At 33.0% G+C, this 21,137-nt stretch overlaps 3 protein-coding genes across 3 annotated transcripts in view; 2 read left to right on the top strand and 1 right to left on the bottom strand.

Annotated features, from left to right (window-relative positions):
- Nucleotides 1–692: 692 nt before the first annotated feature.
- On the top strand, nucleotides 693–2,791 carry LOTGIDRAFT_66924 (hypothetical protein; the record flags this gene model as incomplete). The annotated part of the gene is made up of 3 exons (XM_009045940.1): nucleotides 693–890; nucleotides 2,029–2,238; nucleotides 2,723–2,791. Coding segments are annotated over 3 exons (477 nt in total), but the record flags the coding sequence as incomplete, so codon positions are not given.
- Nucleotides 2,792–4,767: 1,976 nt separating this feature from the next.
- On the bottom strand, nucleotides 4,768–5,910 carry LOTGIDRAFT_152507 (hypothetical protein; the record flags this gene model as incomplete). Its single annotated transcript, XM_009045939.1, has 3 exons — nucleotides 4,768–4,947; nucleotides 5,286–5,439; nucleotides 5,885–5,910. 3 exons carry the CDS (start codon nucleotides 5,908–5,910, stop codon nucleotides 4,768–4,770), a joined length of 360 nt encoding a protein of 119 aa, XP_009044187.1.
- An 837-nt stretch (nucleotides 5,911–6,747) lies between these two features.
- Nucleotides 6,748–21,137, top strand: part of LOTGIDRAFT_181433 (hypothetical protein) — a gene marked incomplete at its 5' end in the record, with an annotated part of 45,149 nt that continues 30,759 nt past the window's right edge. Inside the window, 26 exons of the mRNA XM_009045938.1 lie at nucleotides 6,748–7,563; nucleotides 7,953–8,060; nucleotides 8,353–8,448; nucleotides 8,859–9,077; nucleotides 9,493–9,724; nucleotides 10,158–10,331; nucleotides 10,727–10,870; nucleotides 11,115–11,242; nucleotides 11,624–11,768; nucleotides 12,155–12,326; nucleotides 12,742–12,876; nucleotides 13,224–13,389; nucleotides 13,768–13,890; nucleotides 14,565–14,747; nucleotides 15,146–15,305; nucleotides 15,657–15,788; nucleotides 16,019–16,237; nucleotides 16,624–16,806; nucleotides 17,372–17,557; nucleotides 17,906–18,032; nucleotides 18,425–18,652; nucleotides 18,848–18,900; nucleotides 19,029–19,247; nucleotides 19,551–19,658; nucleotides 20,135–20,397; nucleotides 20,876–21,070. Coding sequence (XP_009044186.1) covers nucleotides 6,748–7,563; nucleotides 7,953–8,060; nucleotides 8,353–8,448; nucleotides 8,859–9,077; nucleotides 9,493–9,724; nucleotides 10,158–10,331; nucleotides 10,727–10,870; nucleotides 11,115–11,242; nucleotides 11,624–11,768; nucleotides 12,155–12,326; nucleotides 12,742–12,876; nucleotides 13,224–13,389; nucleotides 13,768–13,890; nucleotides 14,565–14,747; nucleotides 15,146–15,305; nucleotides 15,657–15,788; nucleotides 16,019–16,237; nucleotides 16,624–16,806; nucleotides 17,372–17,557; nucleotides 17,906–18,032; nucleotides 18,425–18,652; nucleotides 18,848–18,900; nucleotides 19,029–19,247; nucleotides 19,551–19,658; nucleotides 20,135–20,397; nucleotides 20,876–21,070 — 4,914 coding nt within the window. The remainder of the gene's footprint in view (nucleotides 7,564–7,952; nucleotides 8,061–8,352; nucleotides 8,449–8,858; nucleotides 9,078–9,492; nucleotides 9,725–10,157; nucleotides 10,332–10,726; nucleotides 10,871–11,114; nucleotides 11,243–11,623; nucleotides 11,769–12,154; nucleotides 12,327–12,741; nucleotides 12,877–13,223; nucleotides 13,390–13,767; nucleotides 13,891–14,564; nucleotides 14,748–15,145; nucleotides 15,306–15,656; nucleotides 15,789–16,018; nucleotides 16,238–16,623; nucleotides 16,807–17,371; nucleotides 17,558–17,905; nucleotides 18,033–18,424; nucleotides 18,653–18,847; nucleotides 18,901–19,028; nucleotides 19,248–19,550; nucleotides 19,659–20,134; nucleotides 20,398–20,875; nucleotides 21,071–21,137) is intronic.

The raw sequence follows: 21,137 nt of genomic DNA, 5'->3' as shown, positions 1-21,137 counted from the left end.
GTAAAATTCCATCATTTGTCTAATCTCTCATAGGGTCAGCATTCCAGTCAATACCCAGTAGACGCCACTACAATTTTATATGAAGATGTTAATAGCTCAGAAGAAGAAACAGAATTAAAAAACTCGCCATTAAGAACTCCAAGTTTCAAAACTGCTATATCATTATCAGAAACTAAACTTGAAGCCCAAAAAATTCATGCACCAGTGATAGTACCAGTGACACCATCATGTAGTTCTACAAATCATAAATCTAAATATTCTTGCAAGTCCTCAAATAGTATAGCATCTCTACCAACTAGTCCACGAGCTGTGAACCAATTGACTAGTACCCCTTCCAGTTGTTCTGCAGCAGGAAATCCACAACTTTCCCTCAGTTTCCTCAGGTACAAGACTAGACTAGTTTTTTGAATTGTCTCTTGGCCAAGTATAGGGACAACTCCTTTTCTCTATGATCTCAGAACTTATAACATTGTACCCTATCAATGTCAGTTGCTATTTAAAACCCTGCCTCGTCTGTTTTTTTTTTTTTAATTTTCCTTCAAATGTAATTTTGTAAAAGGCTTGATTAATACTTTATGTATATAAGATGAGTCCACTTTCATTCAATTGGGATGAACTCAAAATTCGAGTTCCAACCAGACAAGTTTGGCAAAAAGCCCTGAATTTGTGTTTCTCATTTTCATGTATACTTCAGTGAGAATGGTATATGTAGAATTTGTCATGAAGGTGATGGAAATGAAGAATTAGTAGCACCATGTTATTGTGCTGGTTCTGTAGGGGCATTACATCTGACGTGCCTGGAACGTTGGCTGGGTACATCTAATACCACACGCTGTGAAATCTGTCAGTATCAGTTTAAAGTAGAGAGACAGTCTAGATCATTCTGGCAGGTAATTCTCAAGGTAAAATTTTCTATTTTCTTCTTATTTATTTAGTTTCTTTACATTGATGCAATATAAAAGTATATTTTGCCTAGCCGAGTCGAGGTCGAGTTGATTTCAGTAAATCCTATTAAAGACTTAAAAGACCTTCTCTTAAGGGGAAATTGAGAACAAATTTCACAGGTCGTTGAAAAATGTCCAACTGACAAAAAAATAAATAAACAACCCTGATTAAAGTACCAGTATGGTAGCATCTAAATCAAATTTTATTTCCTGAGCTCTATGATTAGCTAAGATACAAAGGACATAAACTTTACTTCATAACCCAGTACGGTGTAGAGCAGTAAGAACTGAAACTAAATATCTTTTCAATGATCAAGAGATGGACTTGAAACTGAACTTGATTTGCAAAGTAACTGCTGTAAGTGTAGTCAAAGAATTGTAATACCAGTAGTGTTTCTTCAATTACTTTGTTGTCAGGGAGAAATTTTTTGTCCTTGGATTTGGAAACATTCTTGAATTGAAAATCTGTTATATAATTTTACAGTACCCAATTCAATTTTCAATTTGATAAAATCTTTGGCAGATGATACATCAAAACTGTATTTACTTTAGAAAACAAGTATTTCAACCTTGAAATTTTCTCTATTTAGTGCTCACATCAGTCAAATGAATGGCTTAATTTTTTTGACCGTTATGTAATAAAGATATTATTGTTAAAGTGAATTTTACTATAAGACAAGGAATACAAATCATGCACCAATTATGACATAAACTGACTATCAGGGAAAAACTCGCCATCCAGGGATCATTATTTTTTCTTTTGTGACAGACAGTGTTTTGTGGAATACAAGTTAGATAGGTTATATTTTCATCTTTCATCCTTGATCCTTGCAATGTGATCATTATAACATCTATGTCAAAGGTTTAGTGACTGCAGAATGTATACCCTTACTACAGTTTGGGTGATGGAGATGAAAGTTGTCGTAGGGCTTACTCTAGGAATCACTGGCTGTGGCATTACAATATTTCTCATCTTGAAGATGGTACAACATGACACTTTATTGTATAGCTGATAACTCCATCTTACTAACAAGTGAGCTATTCCACTGCTACTACTAATACTTTAATATTTCTGAAATTTCAGTTCTTGCGTCACCCATCAGTAACAGCAGACAGAAGAAATATGATGTGTGACGTTGTTTGTTTTCTAATCTTAACACCACTTACTGGTATTAGTGCCTTCCTGTGTATGATGGGGGTACAACATTATGCTCAGTGGGATGGAAGGTGGGAGGTTCCAGGTCTAGCCATGCTAACTTGTTGTTTATTAGTCATATATACCATCTGGTGTTGTGTAAGTCTTTTTATATTATAAGCTTGTATCTCTGTCTCTAAACATATTTGTCTTCTTGAGTCTGTAACTGATATTCCTGCATGGCTGCTTTAAGGGGGATGGGTGGGGGGTTTATGTGTGTTACCCTTCATCAGTATATTGTCAGTTGATACTGATAAAAAAATATGGACATTTGGGCAAGACAAGGCCAGATTCAAAAGGTATGAAAATTTTTTTTTAGATATTTATCTGACCCTATCTGCTATAAATAGTGCCACATATGCCATGTTCGTGCCATGAAAAATTACGTATACACATATACTAGAGTTATACCTCAATTTAACACTTAACACATCATCTTTGACATTCAGATATTTGAAGAGTTTTGAAATTCAATTAAACAGAAATGTCTGGCATTATCAAATGTACCGAGGGAATAAATTTAATTTCCCCATCCAGCTGAGTAAAGTGGGAAATATAATCCTGGTATATTGTGTAATTTCAGGTGGCTATGAGACATCATTATAAAGTTTGTCGTGAATGGCAGAATCAGAATCAGATCATTAAAATACGATATCTCTCGCCCACTAAAGGAAAGACCATTATAGAACCAAAAATAAATTTGGATAAGAATCAGTCCTACAGATCACCGACACAGCAGCATTTAATATCACCCTGTACCTCCACCCCCTCTCATTATTCCCCACCCCATTCTTTCAATCAGGCTATGTTACGCCCTATTTTAAGATATTCAGCTAATCTTGAAGCCTTTACCCCACCCTCTAATAATCCTCTGGATGCCAATTTTTCCCCACCCCACTCAACTGATACTTGGACTGAAAATGAATCCTCTCAAACCAGTAGTAATGTGGTAATGACAAGTTGTTTATCTGAAGATCTGTTGAAAGCGGCCAGAGAAACCTATGTCTGAAGATGAATGGGACAGATATTAACCAAGCTAATTTTATTTTTTGAAGTATATCTCAAGCAAATCTCTTTTTTCTGGTAATAATTTTTTGACTCTTAATATGAATCTGATATTAAAGTGAATTGAGATGTTTTCATCAACCAAGAAATCTAAGACATGACGTCTCAAATTTTTTTAATTTATATACAGGAAGGATAGAAAAACAAGTATTTTATGATATTATTATGTGTGATAAAATATAAGATTATTTTTTTGAAAAGGGACGAACATGGAATCTTTAAAATATGTGCAAAGACTAGAAAAGATTAGAGAAGTTCTGTGAAATATTGAATGATGCTGTGTATTTACAAACTATCTGGAATATATATATATATGCATGTTCAATTACTTTTATTTGTAATGTGTATGTTTATAATAATTAATTTATGCCTAAATTTTTCAATATGCAGTTTAAGAATTAATTTGAATTTATTTTTTATTTTTTTTGTCTTAAAGTATAAATCATAAAAATTACAAAATTTAAGGAAATAAAAAAAAATTGAAGTGTTTGGATTTAACAAACAAGAAAATTTGTAAAAATGTTTTTGAATAACTAAAAAAAAAATACATGTATTGTCAAATGGTATTTATTTCAAAGTTCTCATGTGACAGAGCTTCTGTTTAATGGTGGCATGTATTATTCAGTCTGACATCTTCCAAGCCTGTTGATAAAGTCAGAGGCACAATTGGTGAGTTTGGTAAAGATTAAAAATTTTTATTAATGGTGATTGTTGTTGAAATTTTCAAATAATAAGGAAATCACCAATACAAGTGCTAAAAGGATACAGTCATGTAAATGTTTGTTTTAGCAGCTGATAGAGATCAATTTTAGTTTTCTTCAATAATTTACATTAGTTTACTCCCTGTTTGTCTACAATTGCTCTATTGGATCTTGTCAGCAGTCTAAATTGGTAAGAAATTATTGAAATTTTTCCACCCAGATAATTTAGATTGTTGTTACATGTACTGATGCATTTTCATGTTATTGTAAATGAGCCACACATTTGATTTTCATTTCAAAAAGTGATACAGATATCTGATAAAACAAAAGGTTGGACACCTGTATCTCATCTTGAAATGATCTATTTAGTGCTACCCAATTGGTTATAGGACAATTTATTTAATGTTACCAATGTGCGATAGTATTGGTAAAATATAAGTTGTGCTAGCTTCAACTTGATTAAAGATAAAAATTATTATTGAAGTAAATAATAAGTCAGATTCACCATCTTTAAACTGTGATATTTTTGTATTTATTTATTGTTCTGATTTATCATCATTATAAGTGCTATTAAAACTGTAAATGTATTAAAGTTTATTGTCTCTGGAATTTCACTCATTGTTTTATCTGGTTTATACACCTTCAGGATATTGGGTAATGGAACACACCATTATAGAAAAAATACACATTTTCTTTTGGCAAAAATTTAACACCCATTTGTTCCATGAACAAAAATTTGAAGACTTTTTCCTTGACCAGCATTGTAGCTGCTTTTGTCATAGAAATTTCTATAATTTTTCAAGGTACAAATATATCTATAGCAGCTAATATGATTTTATCTTAAAGCCACCCAAACCAATATTCAAGATTTGTTAGATATCTTTTTTTCATAATCCTTCAACACCTTTTCCATAAAATCAGTATCGGCTCGATGTTTCATCAGAAATTCTCCATTGAAATGAAACACTGGAATATCATATCTGTAAAGTTTATGGAATGTTTCATTTCCTTCCGCTGTAATATCAACTTGCTCAAAGATATACTGAAACAAATATGGCAAAAGTTGGGATTTGACATCAGTGTTGTAGCATGGATATGTCTCTGAGTGGGAGAGGTTGTGGACTGAGGTGGGTCATTACCTTCAGTTACAAACATATCAGATATAAAAAGATCAGGATGAACCAAATGAAATGGATATTAGAAAATTTCACAGACATTTAAAAACATTCAAAAGTTTTCCCCCTTGCCAGAAGGCCTATTATGAAAATGAGAATTAAAATTCTAAAAAAGCATAGGCTATAGGGCCTTCAGTTTTTTAACGGAATAATTCATAAGTCAAGTTTTCTATTCCAAATTAAATGTAGGATAATAACAACTTACTCTATGTTCAAATGGTTTCAACTTTTCTTTCGCCTCATCACAAAGTGGACAAGGATCTTTGGTGTACAGAGTTAAAGTTGGCAGTTTTGATAACTGATTGCTATAGAGTCCAATATAATTTTGCAGGTAAGTTCTTGGATATTTGGTAAATAACCTGAAAATGAAGTATATTTGATTTACTTAATTCCAAAATCAATTTACATTAAAAAAAAAAAAAATCAAAAATTCGATAATCAATTTGTGGAGATTTTTTTTTTTTTGAAACGCTTCAGTCTAGCTTTAAGATATTGGGTCAGTGGGGAAAGCACATTTAAACCTATAAGCTATAAATAACAAATAAAACAGTAATTATTATCAAATAAGTTTACTATTTCTGGATTTCCTGGCTCTTACTCCATTCCAATTATGTCACTTTTAGAAAATTATTTCACGAGTTTTCATTATAAAAAACAATTTTTTTTGACCTTTCATGACAGCTTTAATATTTGCTTTCATGAGTATTTCTTTAGTTGATTTGAGATCATTTCGATCTTATTTATCAGATTCAAAGATTTATGAAAGACTTTTCAAAGGTATTATGCCATTGAAAATACTCAAACCTTGACTTCGGTATCATTGCTGACATTTCTCAAGTTCTAAACCCATAAATTTTAGCGTAATATCAGAATGATCATATTAATCATGTTTTCTATTCTTTCGTGTCGGAATATTCTTTCAAGATTTTTAAATAACTTCCTGCTGAGTTTGCGCACTAAATGTAAACAGCAGACAGAATTTTTATTTGGAAATTTGTATATTTTGTCCACAAAGACTTGTGGAATCGGTATAATAGTTTAAATCCCTACCCACTAAGATAGATTAAAGCTATGCCACTCTTGAAACGTCTCAACTTTTAAGTTGCAGGTAGAACGTTATTTCCAGTCCAATAATCTAGTAAATTCCTTCTTTGAACACCGTATTTCTTGTTCTGCAGTGACTCTACTATGCCGATATGACTTTTCTTCTCTTGTCAAATATCATTCTGATTGGCACTTTTCCATGAGATAATGAAGAGAGGGTTGGCAACTGAAGGTTTACAATAGTAAACAACTCTAGGCTATATCATTAAACTTACAAAGTCAAAAGAGAAAGAAGTAACAATGAAAATAAGAAATGAATTAGGACTGTCTTACAAATTCCAAAGTTGAATAGGCCAACTGCAGGAATATTGCCCCTGTCAGACTGCAGTGAGTTTATTTTCTCTCAGTTTCTCAGTATTATTTAAGTGTAAGGTTTATGAAATATCCAACTTTTGAAATCTAATGTAGGCTACCCCCACTGTTGGCTACTTAGGTCTACAGTACATCAACCGGGTTTTGCTTTTTGTGATAATTATTTTGATATTTTGTAGAAGTATGGCAATAATGAAGAAAATGGTAGTCTGTAAATTTAAAGTCTGACTGTTTAGGATAGGAAACTAAGAATGGCTGCCATGCCCCAAGTAAAATTGAAATGTGCTGAACATTTTAACTCTAGTTGGGTGGCTGAAGATTGTGAATCAATCCTAGAACAGGAAACATTAAATCAGTTGTATGAACGTCTTCTGATCAACAAAGAATTGGTTCCTGCAACTCAACAGGCCATTCATCTCAGAGGACCAGTGTTGCCAGATTTTGAAAAAGATTGCCATTCTTCTGAGGAAAAAGAACATTTACTGAATTCTTTGTTGTCAAATCAGTTGTTTCTAGCAGCCACAGCCTGTAGTAATACGCCATATTGTCAATCTCTTCGAAAACGTCTGGTTGTTTTACAAAGAATCTATCACAGTATCTCTTCTAAATATCATGAGAAAGCAGGATCTGCTACAGAGAACTCAACAACTCTTATTGGAAATGAAGAGAAAGAAACTAAATCGTCTGCAAAGGATGCAGCATCTGGAAATAATGCCTTGATTGAAATTGGTGTCAAAACTGGTTTAAGTATGTTATTTGGTCTCCTGCAGCAAAACTGGCAGTTGGCAAATGAAGTTGGGCGTTTGTCGTTCACTAATAATATTTTTCAAACAGCTATTCAGGTCATCTCTTCTCTACCCACTCTATCACTGGCTAATGAAACAAAGCTTTCCTCCCTTGGAATCGAGACCTTAAATGAAGTAACCAAGTTTTTAAAGTTAACAGCTATGCCAGACTCTGGTGCTGATTTGAAAGGACAACAACTGGCTGTAGAATTGATGTTAGCAATAGCTTGTCATCGTGGTTCATTATGTTACTTATTGGAATGGATTGATTTAGCCATGGAGGTAAGAAATTAAAGAACTTTGTTTGAATTAGAATAGGGCTGTTGATGTATTTTTTTGTGAATCAGACAATTTTCAATGACCTATGAAATATAATTTCATTTCCTCTGTAGAAGGTCTATTATATATTGACATGGTGTTTGACAGAATAGAAGCAGTTCTTATTTACCAGTATATTATATTATTTGATCTTTACTTCTTGGCTTTTAGTTACTCTCAGAAGAAGGTCATAATCAATCTCCTTGAGACTTGTTACAAAGGCTGGGGATTGGGATTTCTAAAGCAGTGCAAAAAAGCTTTAAGACATGTCCCTAGTACATAACTGAACCAGTGCATATTATATTAATTCAATAAAGTTACTCAAGTGATAGTATTTTATGATTATATTGTAGGTATCAGCTGTGAGCCAGGCTGAAGAAAAGAAAGGCAGTGAAAAGAAACAAGGAATGATAAGATACAGTTTTTATAATGAAATTATACAACAAATGCTCAGTTCTTCTGTATGTATTGGCTTTCTATTTTTTTATATTTATTACATAACATTGATAGAAATTAAAAAATGAGGTGTTCTACCCATGGTATTGATCGTTCAGACCACAAATTTCTATTAATTTACACCTGTTCGGATTTCTTGTCTAGAAACCTGTGGTTCTTTCATTTCTTGAAAAAATTATGTGCCAGATATTTTCATACACAAGTTGAATTTCACACTCTTAAAAATTGCTATAGAAATATGTAAAAAGACACTTACAATTTAACTTCCTCTTTCACGTTTAATGATATTATTTTCAGGGCTCGGTTGATTGTACCAATGGATTTCTTCCACCCCAACCTGATAAGGCAGGAATGTGTAGTCTATATAAAGCTTCCCTGTATTTATTACATATGGTAAAGTATACTTTTAACATGCTAAATTTCCCCACTAAATTTCCTAAGATTTTGGTGCTTGACCAATAAAACTCATTGCAACATAACAATGCTCAAAAGTGATTGTATAAAGTTTGCTGTTTTTATTTATTGGTAAAATTTGTAATAATATCCAGGTTACTGAAAGGAAGTGACAGGGTGTTTGTGTGTGCCAAAAGTTATTGCATTTTTTCTACAGGCACATAAGGCTCAGAAGTATCTGAAAGATGTAACAAAAAGCTCCATTTTTTTCATAAGCTCAATAAAGTATAAGATAGATTTTATTTAAATTTATGGAAGAACTTTTTGTTTTCTTGGATCTCATTCATCAAGATCCTTTTCCATGGCCAATCAAAGTATGTGACAATATTTCATATGATATGAATTTTCAGTTGGAACGTTTAGCTGATAGATATGTAAATAGTTGTGCTGGTCCTGATGAGAATAAGAATAGTAATTTAGATCTGGGAATGTCCAGTGTGCCACCTGTCAACTCAACAACTTGTGATGTATTTGTATGGGGAAGTAACAGTAGTCATCAGCTAGCAGAGGGCAGTCAGGAGAAAATACATACTCCCAAATTAGCTTCCTCTTTTACAGATTGTCAACAGGTAGGTTAAGATTATTTTTAATCATATTTTAAGCATGAAGTAAAGGCTGGTTATGTATGTCAGTTTTATCTGACAGGTACACCATCTTTTTGAGTTTTTCTATCAGAAAAATCTGACTAGAGCCATAGGTTATTGATTTGACTGTCATTTCTAACTACAGCTTAGGGATTTTTAGCTTTATTTGGCTATATGGTCTGATCAGGAATAGTATATGTCAGATTGTGTAAACTCATACATTATATTTTTTGGGCAGAATAGAAAAGTATATGTGGAATTTGTGTAGATTGCTGTTTTATTACTGTGACTGTGTCTTGAATAGTTTCACTCTAACTGGGCATGATAAAGGATGAATGTTCAGCCCAATCGAATGAAGTTATATGTATTTAAATTAAATTTTAATTTGTCCCATTTATAGATTGAAGCAGGACAGTTCTGTACCTTTATATTGATGAGAGATGGTTCAGTCAGTGCTTGTGGTAAAGGAAGTTATGGACGATTGGGACTAGGAGACTCTAATAACCAGGCTGTACCTAAAACAATACATTTTGAACCTGAGAGAACCATCAAGAAGATCTCATCATCTAAAGGTTCTGATGGTCATACTCTTGCTTTGACTCATAGGGGGGAAGTCTTCACATGGGGAGATGGTAAGTTAGAAGTAGATGGTTAGAATATCTTTGTTTATTATTTGAGTATAAGTTTTGGTGCTATTGATGAAAATGAATTCTATTTTTAAGCTATATCTTTTTGGAACTCTGATATTTCAGATGTTATGAGCTAGGGTTCTTATAGCTGTTATAGCTGGATTTTTACCAATTCAAGAAATTGTGCTTCTTAGATGTGCTTATGTGCTAGGATATATTCAAAACATCAACTGTGGTTGGCAATTTACTGCATACCAGTATACAATAAATTCTGTGAATTTCTACATCTGTACAATCCAACATTTATTTTTAGTCCTTATTGATTTTGTCAAAACACCTTAGTACTATAGTATTTCATATATCCTGAATTCCAACACCAGTAATATGAACCAACAGGTATATTTTTGATTGATGTCCCCTGTATGTTTAATTCTAGGTGACTATGGAAGATTAGGACATGGTAATAACACAACTCAGAAAACACCGAAGTTAGTTCAAGCGTTATTGGGTAAAATAGTGAAAAGTGTGTCAGCCGGGTACCGACATTCGGCTGTGGTGACTGAAGATGGTGAACTCTATACTTGGGGAGAAGGCGATTATGGACGTTTAGGTATGCAAATCTTTATGTCCGACCTTTTTCTCAATTATTAACTAAATACCTGGATTTTTCAAGCTTGGTTCTTCCTGTTAGTAAAGTTTCTATTTTGCTTGGATGGGATAATAAACTGTGATCTACAGACTGTGCACGTTACAGATTCTTCATCAGTTCGCAGACTGATGCCGATGTCCTGGTACAAATTCTTCCATTGCACACTGCATGGTGTTGCCAATCTTTAATGGTTTCAGTCAGGTGTTGAAATGTAATTCGAAATTTTCCTTTAACACTTTTCTGAAGGAATTAAATGTGGAAGTGTAGACTACCTTCAATATTCAATTTTTAAACTGCTTTAAACATTTAAATAAACTTTTATTACCAATAACAGCTTCAATATTTTGATTATATAGGTCATGGAGACAGTACAAGTCGTGGTCTACCCAAGTTAGTAAAAGATATAAGTAATGTAGGTCAGGTAGCCTGTGGTAACTCTAATACTATAGCTGTATCACAGGATGGTAAAACTGTCTGGTCTTTTGGAAGTGGAGATAATGGTAAGTATAATGACAATGAATGTATTCAACAGAGATGCTGGTTGAAATATGTCAGTGGAAGCAGTGGTTGTGGCATCAGAATGTTTCATCTTTTTCTCCTAGTAGACAACAATCAAACTCTATGACTGCACTATGCTACTGCCACAAAAGGTGTTCTAACCTACACAGATCAGAAGTTGTTAACCCCTTCAAAGAGAGATTTTTGTTTTTAAAAGTATTGTGATATATGTAAATATAATTGCAGGAAAACTTGGTCATGGTGATATGAATAGACAATATAAACCTAAAGTTATTGAGGCATTTAATGGAATGTGTATTCGTAAAGTTTCATGTGGTAGTCAGACATCTCTAGCTTTAACTTCTACTGGACAGGTTGGTCATATTTTATGTTTAGCTGCTTCTTGAGGGTTTATGACTGATGGTTCTTTTAACTACTGGGAAATTACAGAAAAGACAGAAATTTCCCTCCCTGTATAGTACAAAATTGCTGGGCATTGGTTAGGTATGATAGTCTTAGGAATTGTCAACTGATAACTCATGTTTCTGATTACAGTATATTCAGTTCAGTTACTTTGAAAATGATCCTTGAATTATTCTTTCTGGAAAGTGCCATAACAAAAGTGAAAATTCTCTGTTAAAAAGTGCCAGTATATCAGTGGCAGAACGATTATATGAGAAGAATGACTTGTGGGTAGGGCTTGGAAAGACCTATATTTATACAATCCTTTGTTAATGTATTAATTTGTGTTGTAGGTATATGTGTGGGGTAGTGGATCAGGGCTAGGGTGTGGTTTATCTGAATTTACTGCTCTGACACCTCAACTAGTAAAAGATCTACATAATGTCCATATTGTAGATATAGCCATGGGAGACAGTCACTGTATAGCACTATCACATGGTAAACTTCTTTTAGTTACTCCTCACCAGGAGCTCTGGGATCTTTTTCTCTGCAAAAGCTTAAATTAAAGACTCTCATCTTGTCTGTTGATGAAACTATGTTGGTCGTTATTCATATAATGGACAATAAACTGAGGTCCTGTGTGCTACAGGCTGTGTACATTAAAGATCCCACGACAGTTGGATATCGAAAAAGAGTAGGCTAATGCCACTGTCCTAGCAAAATTTCCCTCTTTGCACACTGCATGGAGTCTTCGTTAGCCCAATTAGGTGCAGAAGAGTAGGATGAAAAAATCCATGCTCAATTTAGAATATAACTTCATTTCTAAGAAGAGCATAACTAGTATTTTGCATAACTTATTATCAAGTTTTGACTCTTCATTCCAGACAATAGAATCTATGCATGGGGTAATAATGCAATGGGTCAATGTGGACAAGGTCATTCACAAAGTCCACTTACAAGACCACGGAAAGTGTTTGGTTTAGAAGGTGTTTCTATTCAACAGATATCAGCTGGTACTTCTCATAGTGTAGCTTGGACGTCACTCCCTCTAGATAGGTTAGTTATTATTAGATATAAGGCATAGACTGGGTGGTTGGGCCTGAGTTAAAGGGGGGATCAGCTGGTACCTCTCATAGTGTAGCTTGGACGTCACCTCCTGAAGATAACTTAGTAATTATTAGATATAAGGCATAGACTGGATGGTTAGGGGAAGCTGCTGAGGTCAATATGACCTATTTTTTAACCTTCAGGTTCCACAAATTTTAAAATTGTGGGCATATAATGTTGTCGCCTTTGCCTCAGGCGGAATGTTTCATTTACTGATAACTCTTGTCAACCTCCCAAACGACTTGGCTGCCATTACAATTGTGGGCGTATTACGATGGCCATCACTATTTTCTTTCTGTTCACATTGGATCTCCAATAAATGGAATTTACTCTCTTGGTTAAAAGTAAATTTACAATTTTTTAGGACCATTGTGGCATGGCATCGTCCATTTTGTGTTGATCTGCAGGAATCCACTTTTAAATACCTGCAGAAGTTTTTAGAGAGATATTGTACAGGATTTAACAACTCTGATACACCAGCACCTTTTCTTTCTGATCAGTAAGTTTAGTTATTTTTACCTTTTCTAGTTTGCTTAGTGTTTTATTGTTTATGACCGAAGGTTGTTTGGGCAAATTTCGTCTCATATCATAACTTATCATATTGTGGGTAATTTTTGGTTGTACTATTGTCAACATATAGAAACAGCAGACATCAACTAACATTGGGATTAATTCCATAAGGCCGTCTTTATGGCCGCGTTCCACAGAAAACTTACAATAAGAATTTGCTGTAAGTGTAGAATTCAATATTTAGAAATACCATACTTACCACAAAATTGATCATAAGATTTTGTGTAGAACAATGCCCTGATGTACTGTTATCTGTTTATATTTGTTATATTTCAGAGAACATCAGAAGTTTGTGTTACTATGTTTTAAGATATTAACATCTCATCTATCTCTGGCACTAGCTGGGGGTCTGGGTGGTGAACTACTTGGATCCCAAACTAAGTTATTACGTAGTTTATTATTTAAACTTATTGATACTAAAACTACTGATGCTATACAAGAGGTAAGTGCCTGTGTTTTCTTCCTAAGGTAATTCCTAGAGTTCTGCTTTATCAAGTGGTAGGAGCTGCCATGGCTTAGTCAATTTTCCTACCTCCTTTTTTCCCTGGCATTTTTTTTTGGAAATTGGTGCAATAGTTATTTTGGGGAATTGCCAAACAGAGACTTTTTGTGTGACATCATCAGTGACATGTCCCTAAAAAAGGAAGTTTTACGTAAAGAAAATATCACATGGAGAAGGCGAAAGCCTGTTCATCTGATTTATATTTGTATGTGATTAAATATAGCTAATTAGTTTGTTGCCTCACTGTGCATGGCATTTCATGTCAAGGGGGGCAAATTTATTTGCTAAAATAATTTGAATTTACCTTGAATTTTTCAGGCTGTTTCTGAAACATTATCAATAGGAGCCTCTCTGTTATTACCACCATTGAAAGAGAGGATGGAGTTATTACATTCATTACTCCCCCAGGGAACTGGCTGGGATATACTTACTACAGGACAGGTAATATCAATATTTTAACCTACTGGGGTTTTATTCCTGAAAACTTAACCATTGATAAAATACAGATTTTAAGAAACACAGAAATCTGATTAGATGATAAAATGAAATTGAGAATTGGTTTTAATGATTGACCAATCAAATGGCTGGAACACTTCATTCAAGTTTTCAGAAATAAGGCCTGAAACACTTTTATATGTCTGTTTCATGTGAATAATTCTATTGGTGAGTTAATTAGAGAACAATATCACATGTTGAAACTGAGTTCAGAATGTCTTACTTATGATAAAATAAAGAACATCAATAAATGGATATACTACTCCTTGCCTTAAATTTTAAAACATTTCACTTCACACACAGGTATCTTTATCAGGTGTAGTATATTAGTGAAGGTGTCTTATATATCTAATATTCTGTCTACTACTAAATTTCACTTAGTTTCACTGATTTTATTAAAGTAGGATGTAAAACTCCATTCATTTCATTTCTTTCTGATTTTATTTATATTCCTATAATTCAATCATATTGTATTAGAATATATCTTAATGCCACTGTCCTGGCAAAATTTCCCTCATTGCACCCTGCATGACGTTGCCCATCTTCATTAGCCCACATGGTGCAGAAAGTAGGATGTAAAACTCTATGGATTTCATTCCATTAGAATATATCTGTTATAGAGAATGCAAGTATCAATAATATTAACAAGTTTACAAGATAACCAACAAATATCAACTGTGTTAGGTTTTACTAGTTGTTTACTAGTTACTAGTCAACAAACAATTCCAACAGAACCAACACGTGAACTACAATTAGCTGAAGTCCTCATGAAAACTATTCTACACAATCTAGCATCTCATACAGTAAGTTCATATCTCTGATTTCTCGTTATTTTTAAATGTCCACTGTGGCTGTAACAATTCTTTATGTTGTGATTTGATACACCAATGATACGATAATGACAACATTATTTTTTACTGAAAGAGGAGATTTTGGATATCTTTTGAACTTTTCTTTCAGTCAATTATCTTATAATGACACACCACGAAATAAGTCGCTTAAGACTGCAGGTTGTTCAGCTCATGCTTATTTTGAGCTGTTGCAATTTAAAGGTCATGTGGGGTGATTCTTTCATCTTGGAACCAGCAACAGCCCTTGTTTATTGTTTTTATGGACATCATAACCATAACTTCTAAATATTGTGATAGAGACTTTAGATTTGGAATTGATAAACCTGTCCTGGTTATATTTGATATTATAGGAGAAGATATTGAATGAAATGGAGAAGAACAGTGATAAAGATAAAAGTTTATTATTAACCAACTCAGCTCCTCCAATGAATCTTGGTTTACTACTCTCATCCCTACAGAAACACCTACTAGCTTACTGTCATAGTAATAACAACTATTGTAACATAGTAAGTATTGAAGGGAAGGGTATGCTTAATCTTCTAGACACCTGATACCACTTTTATTATGAAATACTTACTCACTTTTGATTAATATCCTTCCTCATGTGAAAAGTTCATTAGCTGCTACCAATGTTTCGCCAATATGTTGTTGGACGTCAGAAGTCTGTGATTTTTGCAATTCCATTAAATCTAAGCTTTTTATGCCATCACTATTGCAAAAGCTGTTTATGATATCTAAAGACCTTTGTGTTAGTGATATGATGTTGCATACAAACTTATGTATGAAAAGTTTTAAATATGGTTGTGATAATGGCTTGTAATTTAAACTTTCCTATTTAGAATGTTGATAAAGTAACTCCAGCCACTACCCTGATAAATCACCTATCTCTTCTACTACCGGTGTGTAAAGAGTTAATTCAGTTAGCTACATCAGTTTTAAAATCTACACCTACTCTTCTACAACAGTTAGAAAGTAAGTCAATAGTTGTGTTTGGTTTCTGCATGATTTTTAATTTCTGAAATTGAAAAGAATAACTTCTATTTAATCTTAATTTTAGTTATATTCCAATAGCTGTCCACTGTCTTGCTGAACTTCTGTCAGAGTCTGGACTCAAGATCTACTTTGTTGAACTTGATTATTAAATACAAGTTAAAATAGTTTCAAACTGAAATCGTACATTGCATAATTTTGAATATATGATTATTTTTCAGATATATTATTAGATAGTCCAGTTGGTGGAATGTTATCTCATGTTCTACATTCTCTATTAATATTACCACCTAATTTAACTGTGGCCATATTACCTGATGTTTTGTCTTTATTACCTGCCCTTGATCAGCTCTCCAAATCTTTACCACATATAATAGATCTAGAGAATAAGGAACTGGAAATATCAGTCGGTAAGTCGGTGCTGATTATGATTTATGAAGAAGCCAATTTAAGTTAATTACTGTTCTGTTGCAGACCGAGTTTTCCAGGATGAGTTGGATTCAAAGATAAAACAAAGAATGAAATTATGACCCTCATCTTTATTCAGGCCCACCTTCTATCTCTCAAGGGAGATAACTTTAACTGACTTAATATCTTAAGACCACAATATTACATAATTATTGAAAAATCCTTAAAAAATATGAAGTGTATAATTACTTATTTTTATGGATTTATTGGATAACAGAGGGATTCTGTTGTATTGTCATGACGCCAGGTATATCCATTTGGTACAAATTGATGATATCAGTGTCCCCTATACACATACAATTTTTATAAAACCTCTTTACAATCCCTTTGAATTCTATAGTCTAATAGATGTTAACATGATATTTTATAGAGTACAAGGTAGAATCATGGACATGGTTAGTGGTAATAGAAAGAACATGTTCTCTAGTAGTAGGGAATGCTATTGGTGGAATGTTACTAGGCCCTTCAGTCACTGTCTGTGAAACTAAATGTAACCAATGGCTGGATAGTCATCTATTTAGTACTGGCCTAGAAATATCTCTTCCCACTCTTGGTATGCTTTCTTTTTAAAGTTTAATAGATTTAACCAACCGAAATTATTACAATGACAGATGTTGCTGGCAGCCAAAACAGAGCATGCTCACCTTGTCTGAAGCACATGATACCACTATGCGTCTTGTTTTGATAATTCAGCATCCCTTCTGAAGAGTTTACATAACTAATATTAGCTGAAATACCCCAAACCTTTTTGTACTATCTTTTAACGCCTACATTGAAAAGTAATAGTTAGATCACATAAATTTTACTTAATATTATTTAACTTAACATTTGTTGTCAGTCAAAATTTAGCAACTCTAGGTTCTACATGTTATACACATGGAATGGAATAATTTTCACTTAAAAGAAATTAAGTAGATGCTGATTGGATGAACAAGTGGGTTAGTTTTTGAGAAGAAGTTTGAAAAGTGGACAGGGATTGAACCTAAAAACGATGGATTGTTATATACCAATATACCCTGATCTACATCCCCACAAATATACTTCAGAAGGCTAATTTATGAAGTTTTTGTTTATCAATGAAATTATATTTCTCAAATTCCCAATTATTTTGTTTGTAGAGAAGACTATCAGTAAACTAGGGTTGTATTATGAAGAGAAGATAGAAGATATCTCATTAGAAAGTTTAGGATTAAAACTTGATTCTAATTTAACCTGTTTATTAGAAATTGTATTAAAGCTTCCCACCCAATCAGCTAGATATATCTGGGCTAATATGACAGAATATGCTACATATCAAGGCAAGTGTACATTTTGAATACAAGATTTTGTAACTTCCCCTTTCATTTAAAGGCATTGATTTTAACTTTTATGGATAGAAAAATTCATTCAAAACTCCCATTGCAGATATCAATCAAAAGTGGACTTACCATTCCAATCACACTCAAGGATTATGTTACAAATCTCAAAGATTACAAACTCCAAATGACTTTACTATGTGAGTTAAAGACCAAGGGTCTTGTTCATCAAATAATCTTAGCTTAATAATATGGTGTAATTGTTGAATTTACATTTAGGAATAAATTCTTACAACAAAATAGATTTTTTGTAAAATGCGACTTTTTATGAATAATATTTTGTATTTGATATTTCAGATCTTGATACATGTGAATATAATGAAGATGATGAACCACTATTAGATATAGTATCTAGATTTTATTTAGCAACATTATTAAAACATTGTAACCTGATTAAAACAGCTCTAGAACATAAAGGATATCAGTATGTTGGTTTTTAATAATCTGTATACTCCCACTTATCTTAATTCATAAGTCTCTTATGTAATCCTGCATAAACTGAAGTTGTTATCCTTGTAGTTGTCTCTTTCTTTTTCTTACTTTATTCGTTCTTTCTCTGCATTTATGTGCTTCAATATGTATATTGTTTTATTCCTCCTTTTTTCATTTTTTGGTAAGTGAAAAAGTTGTCAAATAAAGTTGACTTTAAATAAGCCCCCTGGTGCAAGCATCTGATCCTCATGAAGGATAATCTGAAACTTGTTGATGCTATGTCTGGCCTCTGAATTACATTATTTGCTGTTGTAGCTATCATGCTATAGCACCCCTGTCAGATAGTTACATACTTAATAATGATATATTGATGTTATTTTGTAGACCATGTAAAAGTTTAACTCAAGTTTATCATCTAGTATATGAACTACGTAGTAAACTATATGCTAATAAAGTCCGAGTTGGAATGGAGGACAAACAGGAAGGGGAGTTAACTGGACGATGGAAACTGTTACAAGACAGTGCTCCCTCAGATACAGATCTTGCTGAGGATTACCATTCTGAAGTAGTCTCAGATGGTAGGTTTTGTTTAAAATTCTTTCATTACAGTGTGTAAAGGAATTTGGTAAAAGCTTCAAGAACTTATGAAAATAACATCTCCATGGTGGTATGAAGTCTGCTACATAGCAGGAATAAATATATTTGCTTTTTGAATTAATGAAGTCAAGTCAACTCTGCTGTCTACAGCACTTTTCAAAATTAGATGTTGGCAGTTAAGACTGAAAAATTATACAAACAGCTGAACAGAAACTTGAGATCAATTTCCAGGTATCAAATTTCTGTTAAATGTGAAAATTTAGGTGTTTAATTCATGAAAAAGATGAAAATTGATTGTTATATTTTCTGTGGAACAGGGGTCTAGATATGATAAGCTTAGTGTTCATACTTTATGTTATTATGTGTTGTTATTATGATGTGATGTTTTTAGATGAAGATGACATCAATGAAAATAGAAGGAGAGAAATATTACCTAAGATATCATATGAAGAGATGTGTAAATCTACTATAAAGAGATGTATATTTTTACTAGTTGGTATAAAGTCACCATTATTATCTGTATCTGATGAGGTACCACTATCACCTGGTAAAACACAATCCACAGTACAACATATTGATAATACAGGTACACCTGGTATACTGGTATATAGTTTAGTATTGCCTCATACAGACCTTATTCTCTCTTAAAACACACTCACTGTCATCCTGAATGTCTTTTACACTCAGTTCATGTCTGTCTTATTTATCTTAGACTGTAACTCAGATGGGTATATGTTGATTTTCTACTTTAAGAGACAGTATGATATTTCTGCAGATGACTTTAGATCTATAATGTAAATAAAGATAATCATTCTTCATATCATCATCATATTTCTCAAAATCATTGTATCTTACGTTTCTAGCCCTCATAATGTAATATTTTTGTTCAGTGACATGTTATTTTGATTTGTAGGAGATGAGGGTAGATTAAATAGAAGAGGAAGTTTACCTGATATATCACAGTCTGTACTACAGGTTAGTTTCAATTTTACAATAGATGCAACCTACTACATCAAAACCAGTCAGTTCAATTATCCCATGCCTCTATTTCATCATTGAAAGAACTCTTTAGAAATAGTCTTATCCAAGTTTAATTTTTGCTTTGAATTTTGGGGTAAGAATTGAAATATCCTGGTATTTATCCAATATTAACAATTGTATAATTTTTGGCTTGGTAATGTTTGCAGGTGAGTGAAGGAAGAGTCAGAGATAGAGAGGGTACTGCTACACCAACCATGACCAACCATCATGAATCAGGTATTTTTATTTACTTCAGTTGTTTCAACCGATTTCTAGGTTTGCTTACCTGGGTTCAGAGGTTCTATCATCAACTTATTAAAGTTATATTTTTCAAGCTTTTAACTTGGTCAGTTATTTTCATCAAATTGTGTTTTAATTGATGGACAGGATTCTGGAATATCCACAATATCTATCTATTGTTTTGAATCTTTCGTAGTCTAACATCAAAATAACTAATTCTATTTATATTTTTATCAGCTAATATAGGAACTCTTCAGAAAGTAAAGGAAACTTTACGTAGATTGAGGTGGAGACGAGATAGAATTGAAGATATGGGATTATCTCATGTTGAACCTCAGATGTCTTATTCCACTACTCAGCATTATACACAGTTACAGCTGGAAATAGCTCGCTTTGTTTGTGGTGACCATCAGCCTACTACTAGTTTATCAGACTCTATTACAAACTGTACAGTAGAGGATATCAGTACATGTTTAGATATTCAACAAAATAGAGCTGAGGTAAGGATCATGTATATCATTAATATCTTAAACATTTGGAAACATGGGCTACTGATACATGTTTATCACTTTAAACATGTTTGTACCCTGCAAAGATTTCCCCAAACCGATGCAACAGAACTGTATGTAGAAAGTAAAAGGTTTTAGTCCCAAATGTTTTGGCCTTCTTCAACAGAACAGTGAGAGTGACCAGGAGTTCGTCGTCTGTCACCGTGTTTGTATAAAAGTCTGTTATTAAGAGCTGTTGATTTGTTTGAATATAGTGCAAAATAAAGCTGAAGAAATGATTCTATGGTTCACTTTTTAATTCCATTAACAGATTTGCATACAATATTATAATATTACTTTTTGTTCAACATTCAGTTCTTCAATGACTGAATAATATATGCAGAGCTTTTAACAGCTCAGTCTGCTGTCTAATGTTTCGGAATATCTACACTTAAAAACACTCACCCAAAACTATTCTATTATTTTTCAGCAAAGACTGTATGCGTTGAATCAGATAGTAGAATTATTATCCACTAGAAGAGATAATGAAGAGAAAGAAGATAGTTCATCATCTAATATTACCTCTACCACCTTATTAAATACATGTCATCTACAACTACTAGCTGGCTGTTTTGGTTTCCTTGTAGAATTCCCTAATACAGCTACTCAAAATTACCATTATCAGGTACCTTTTACCTTATAAACATAGACATCAGATCTCTACCCGATTTTTTATTTTTTCACTGACAGAC

This window comes from Lottia gigantea (genome assembly GCF_000327385.1).
Source record: "Lottia gigantea unplaced genomic scaffold LOTGIsca_1, whole genome shotgun sequence".
Classification (NCBI taxonomy): Eukaryota; Metazoa; Mollusca; class Gastropoda; family Lottiidae; genus Lottia; species Lottia gigantea.
Note: the sequence above shows the minus strand (reverse complement) of the source record. Positions and strands in the feature narration are given on the sequence as shown.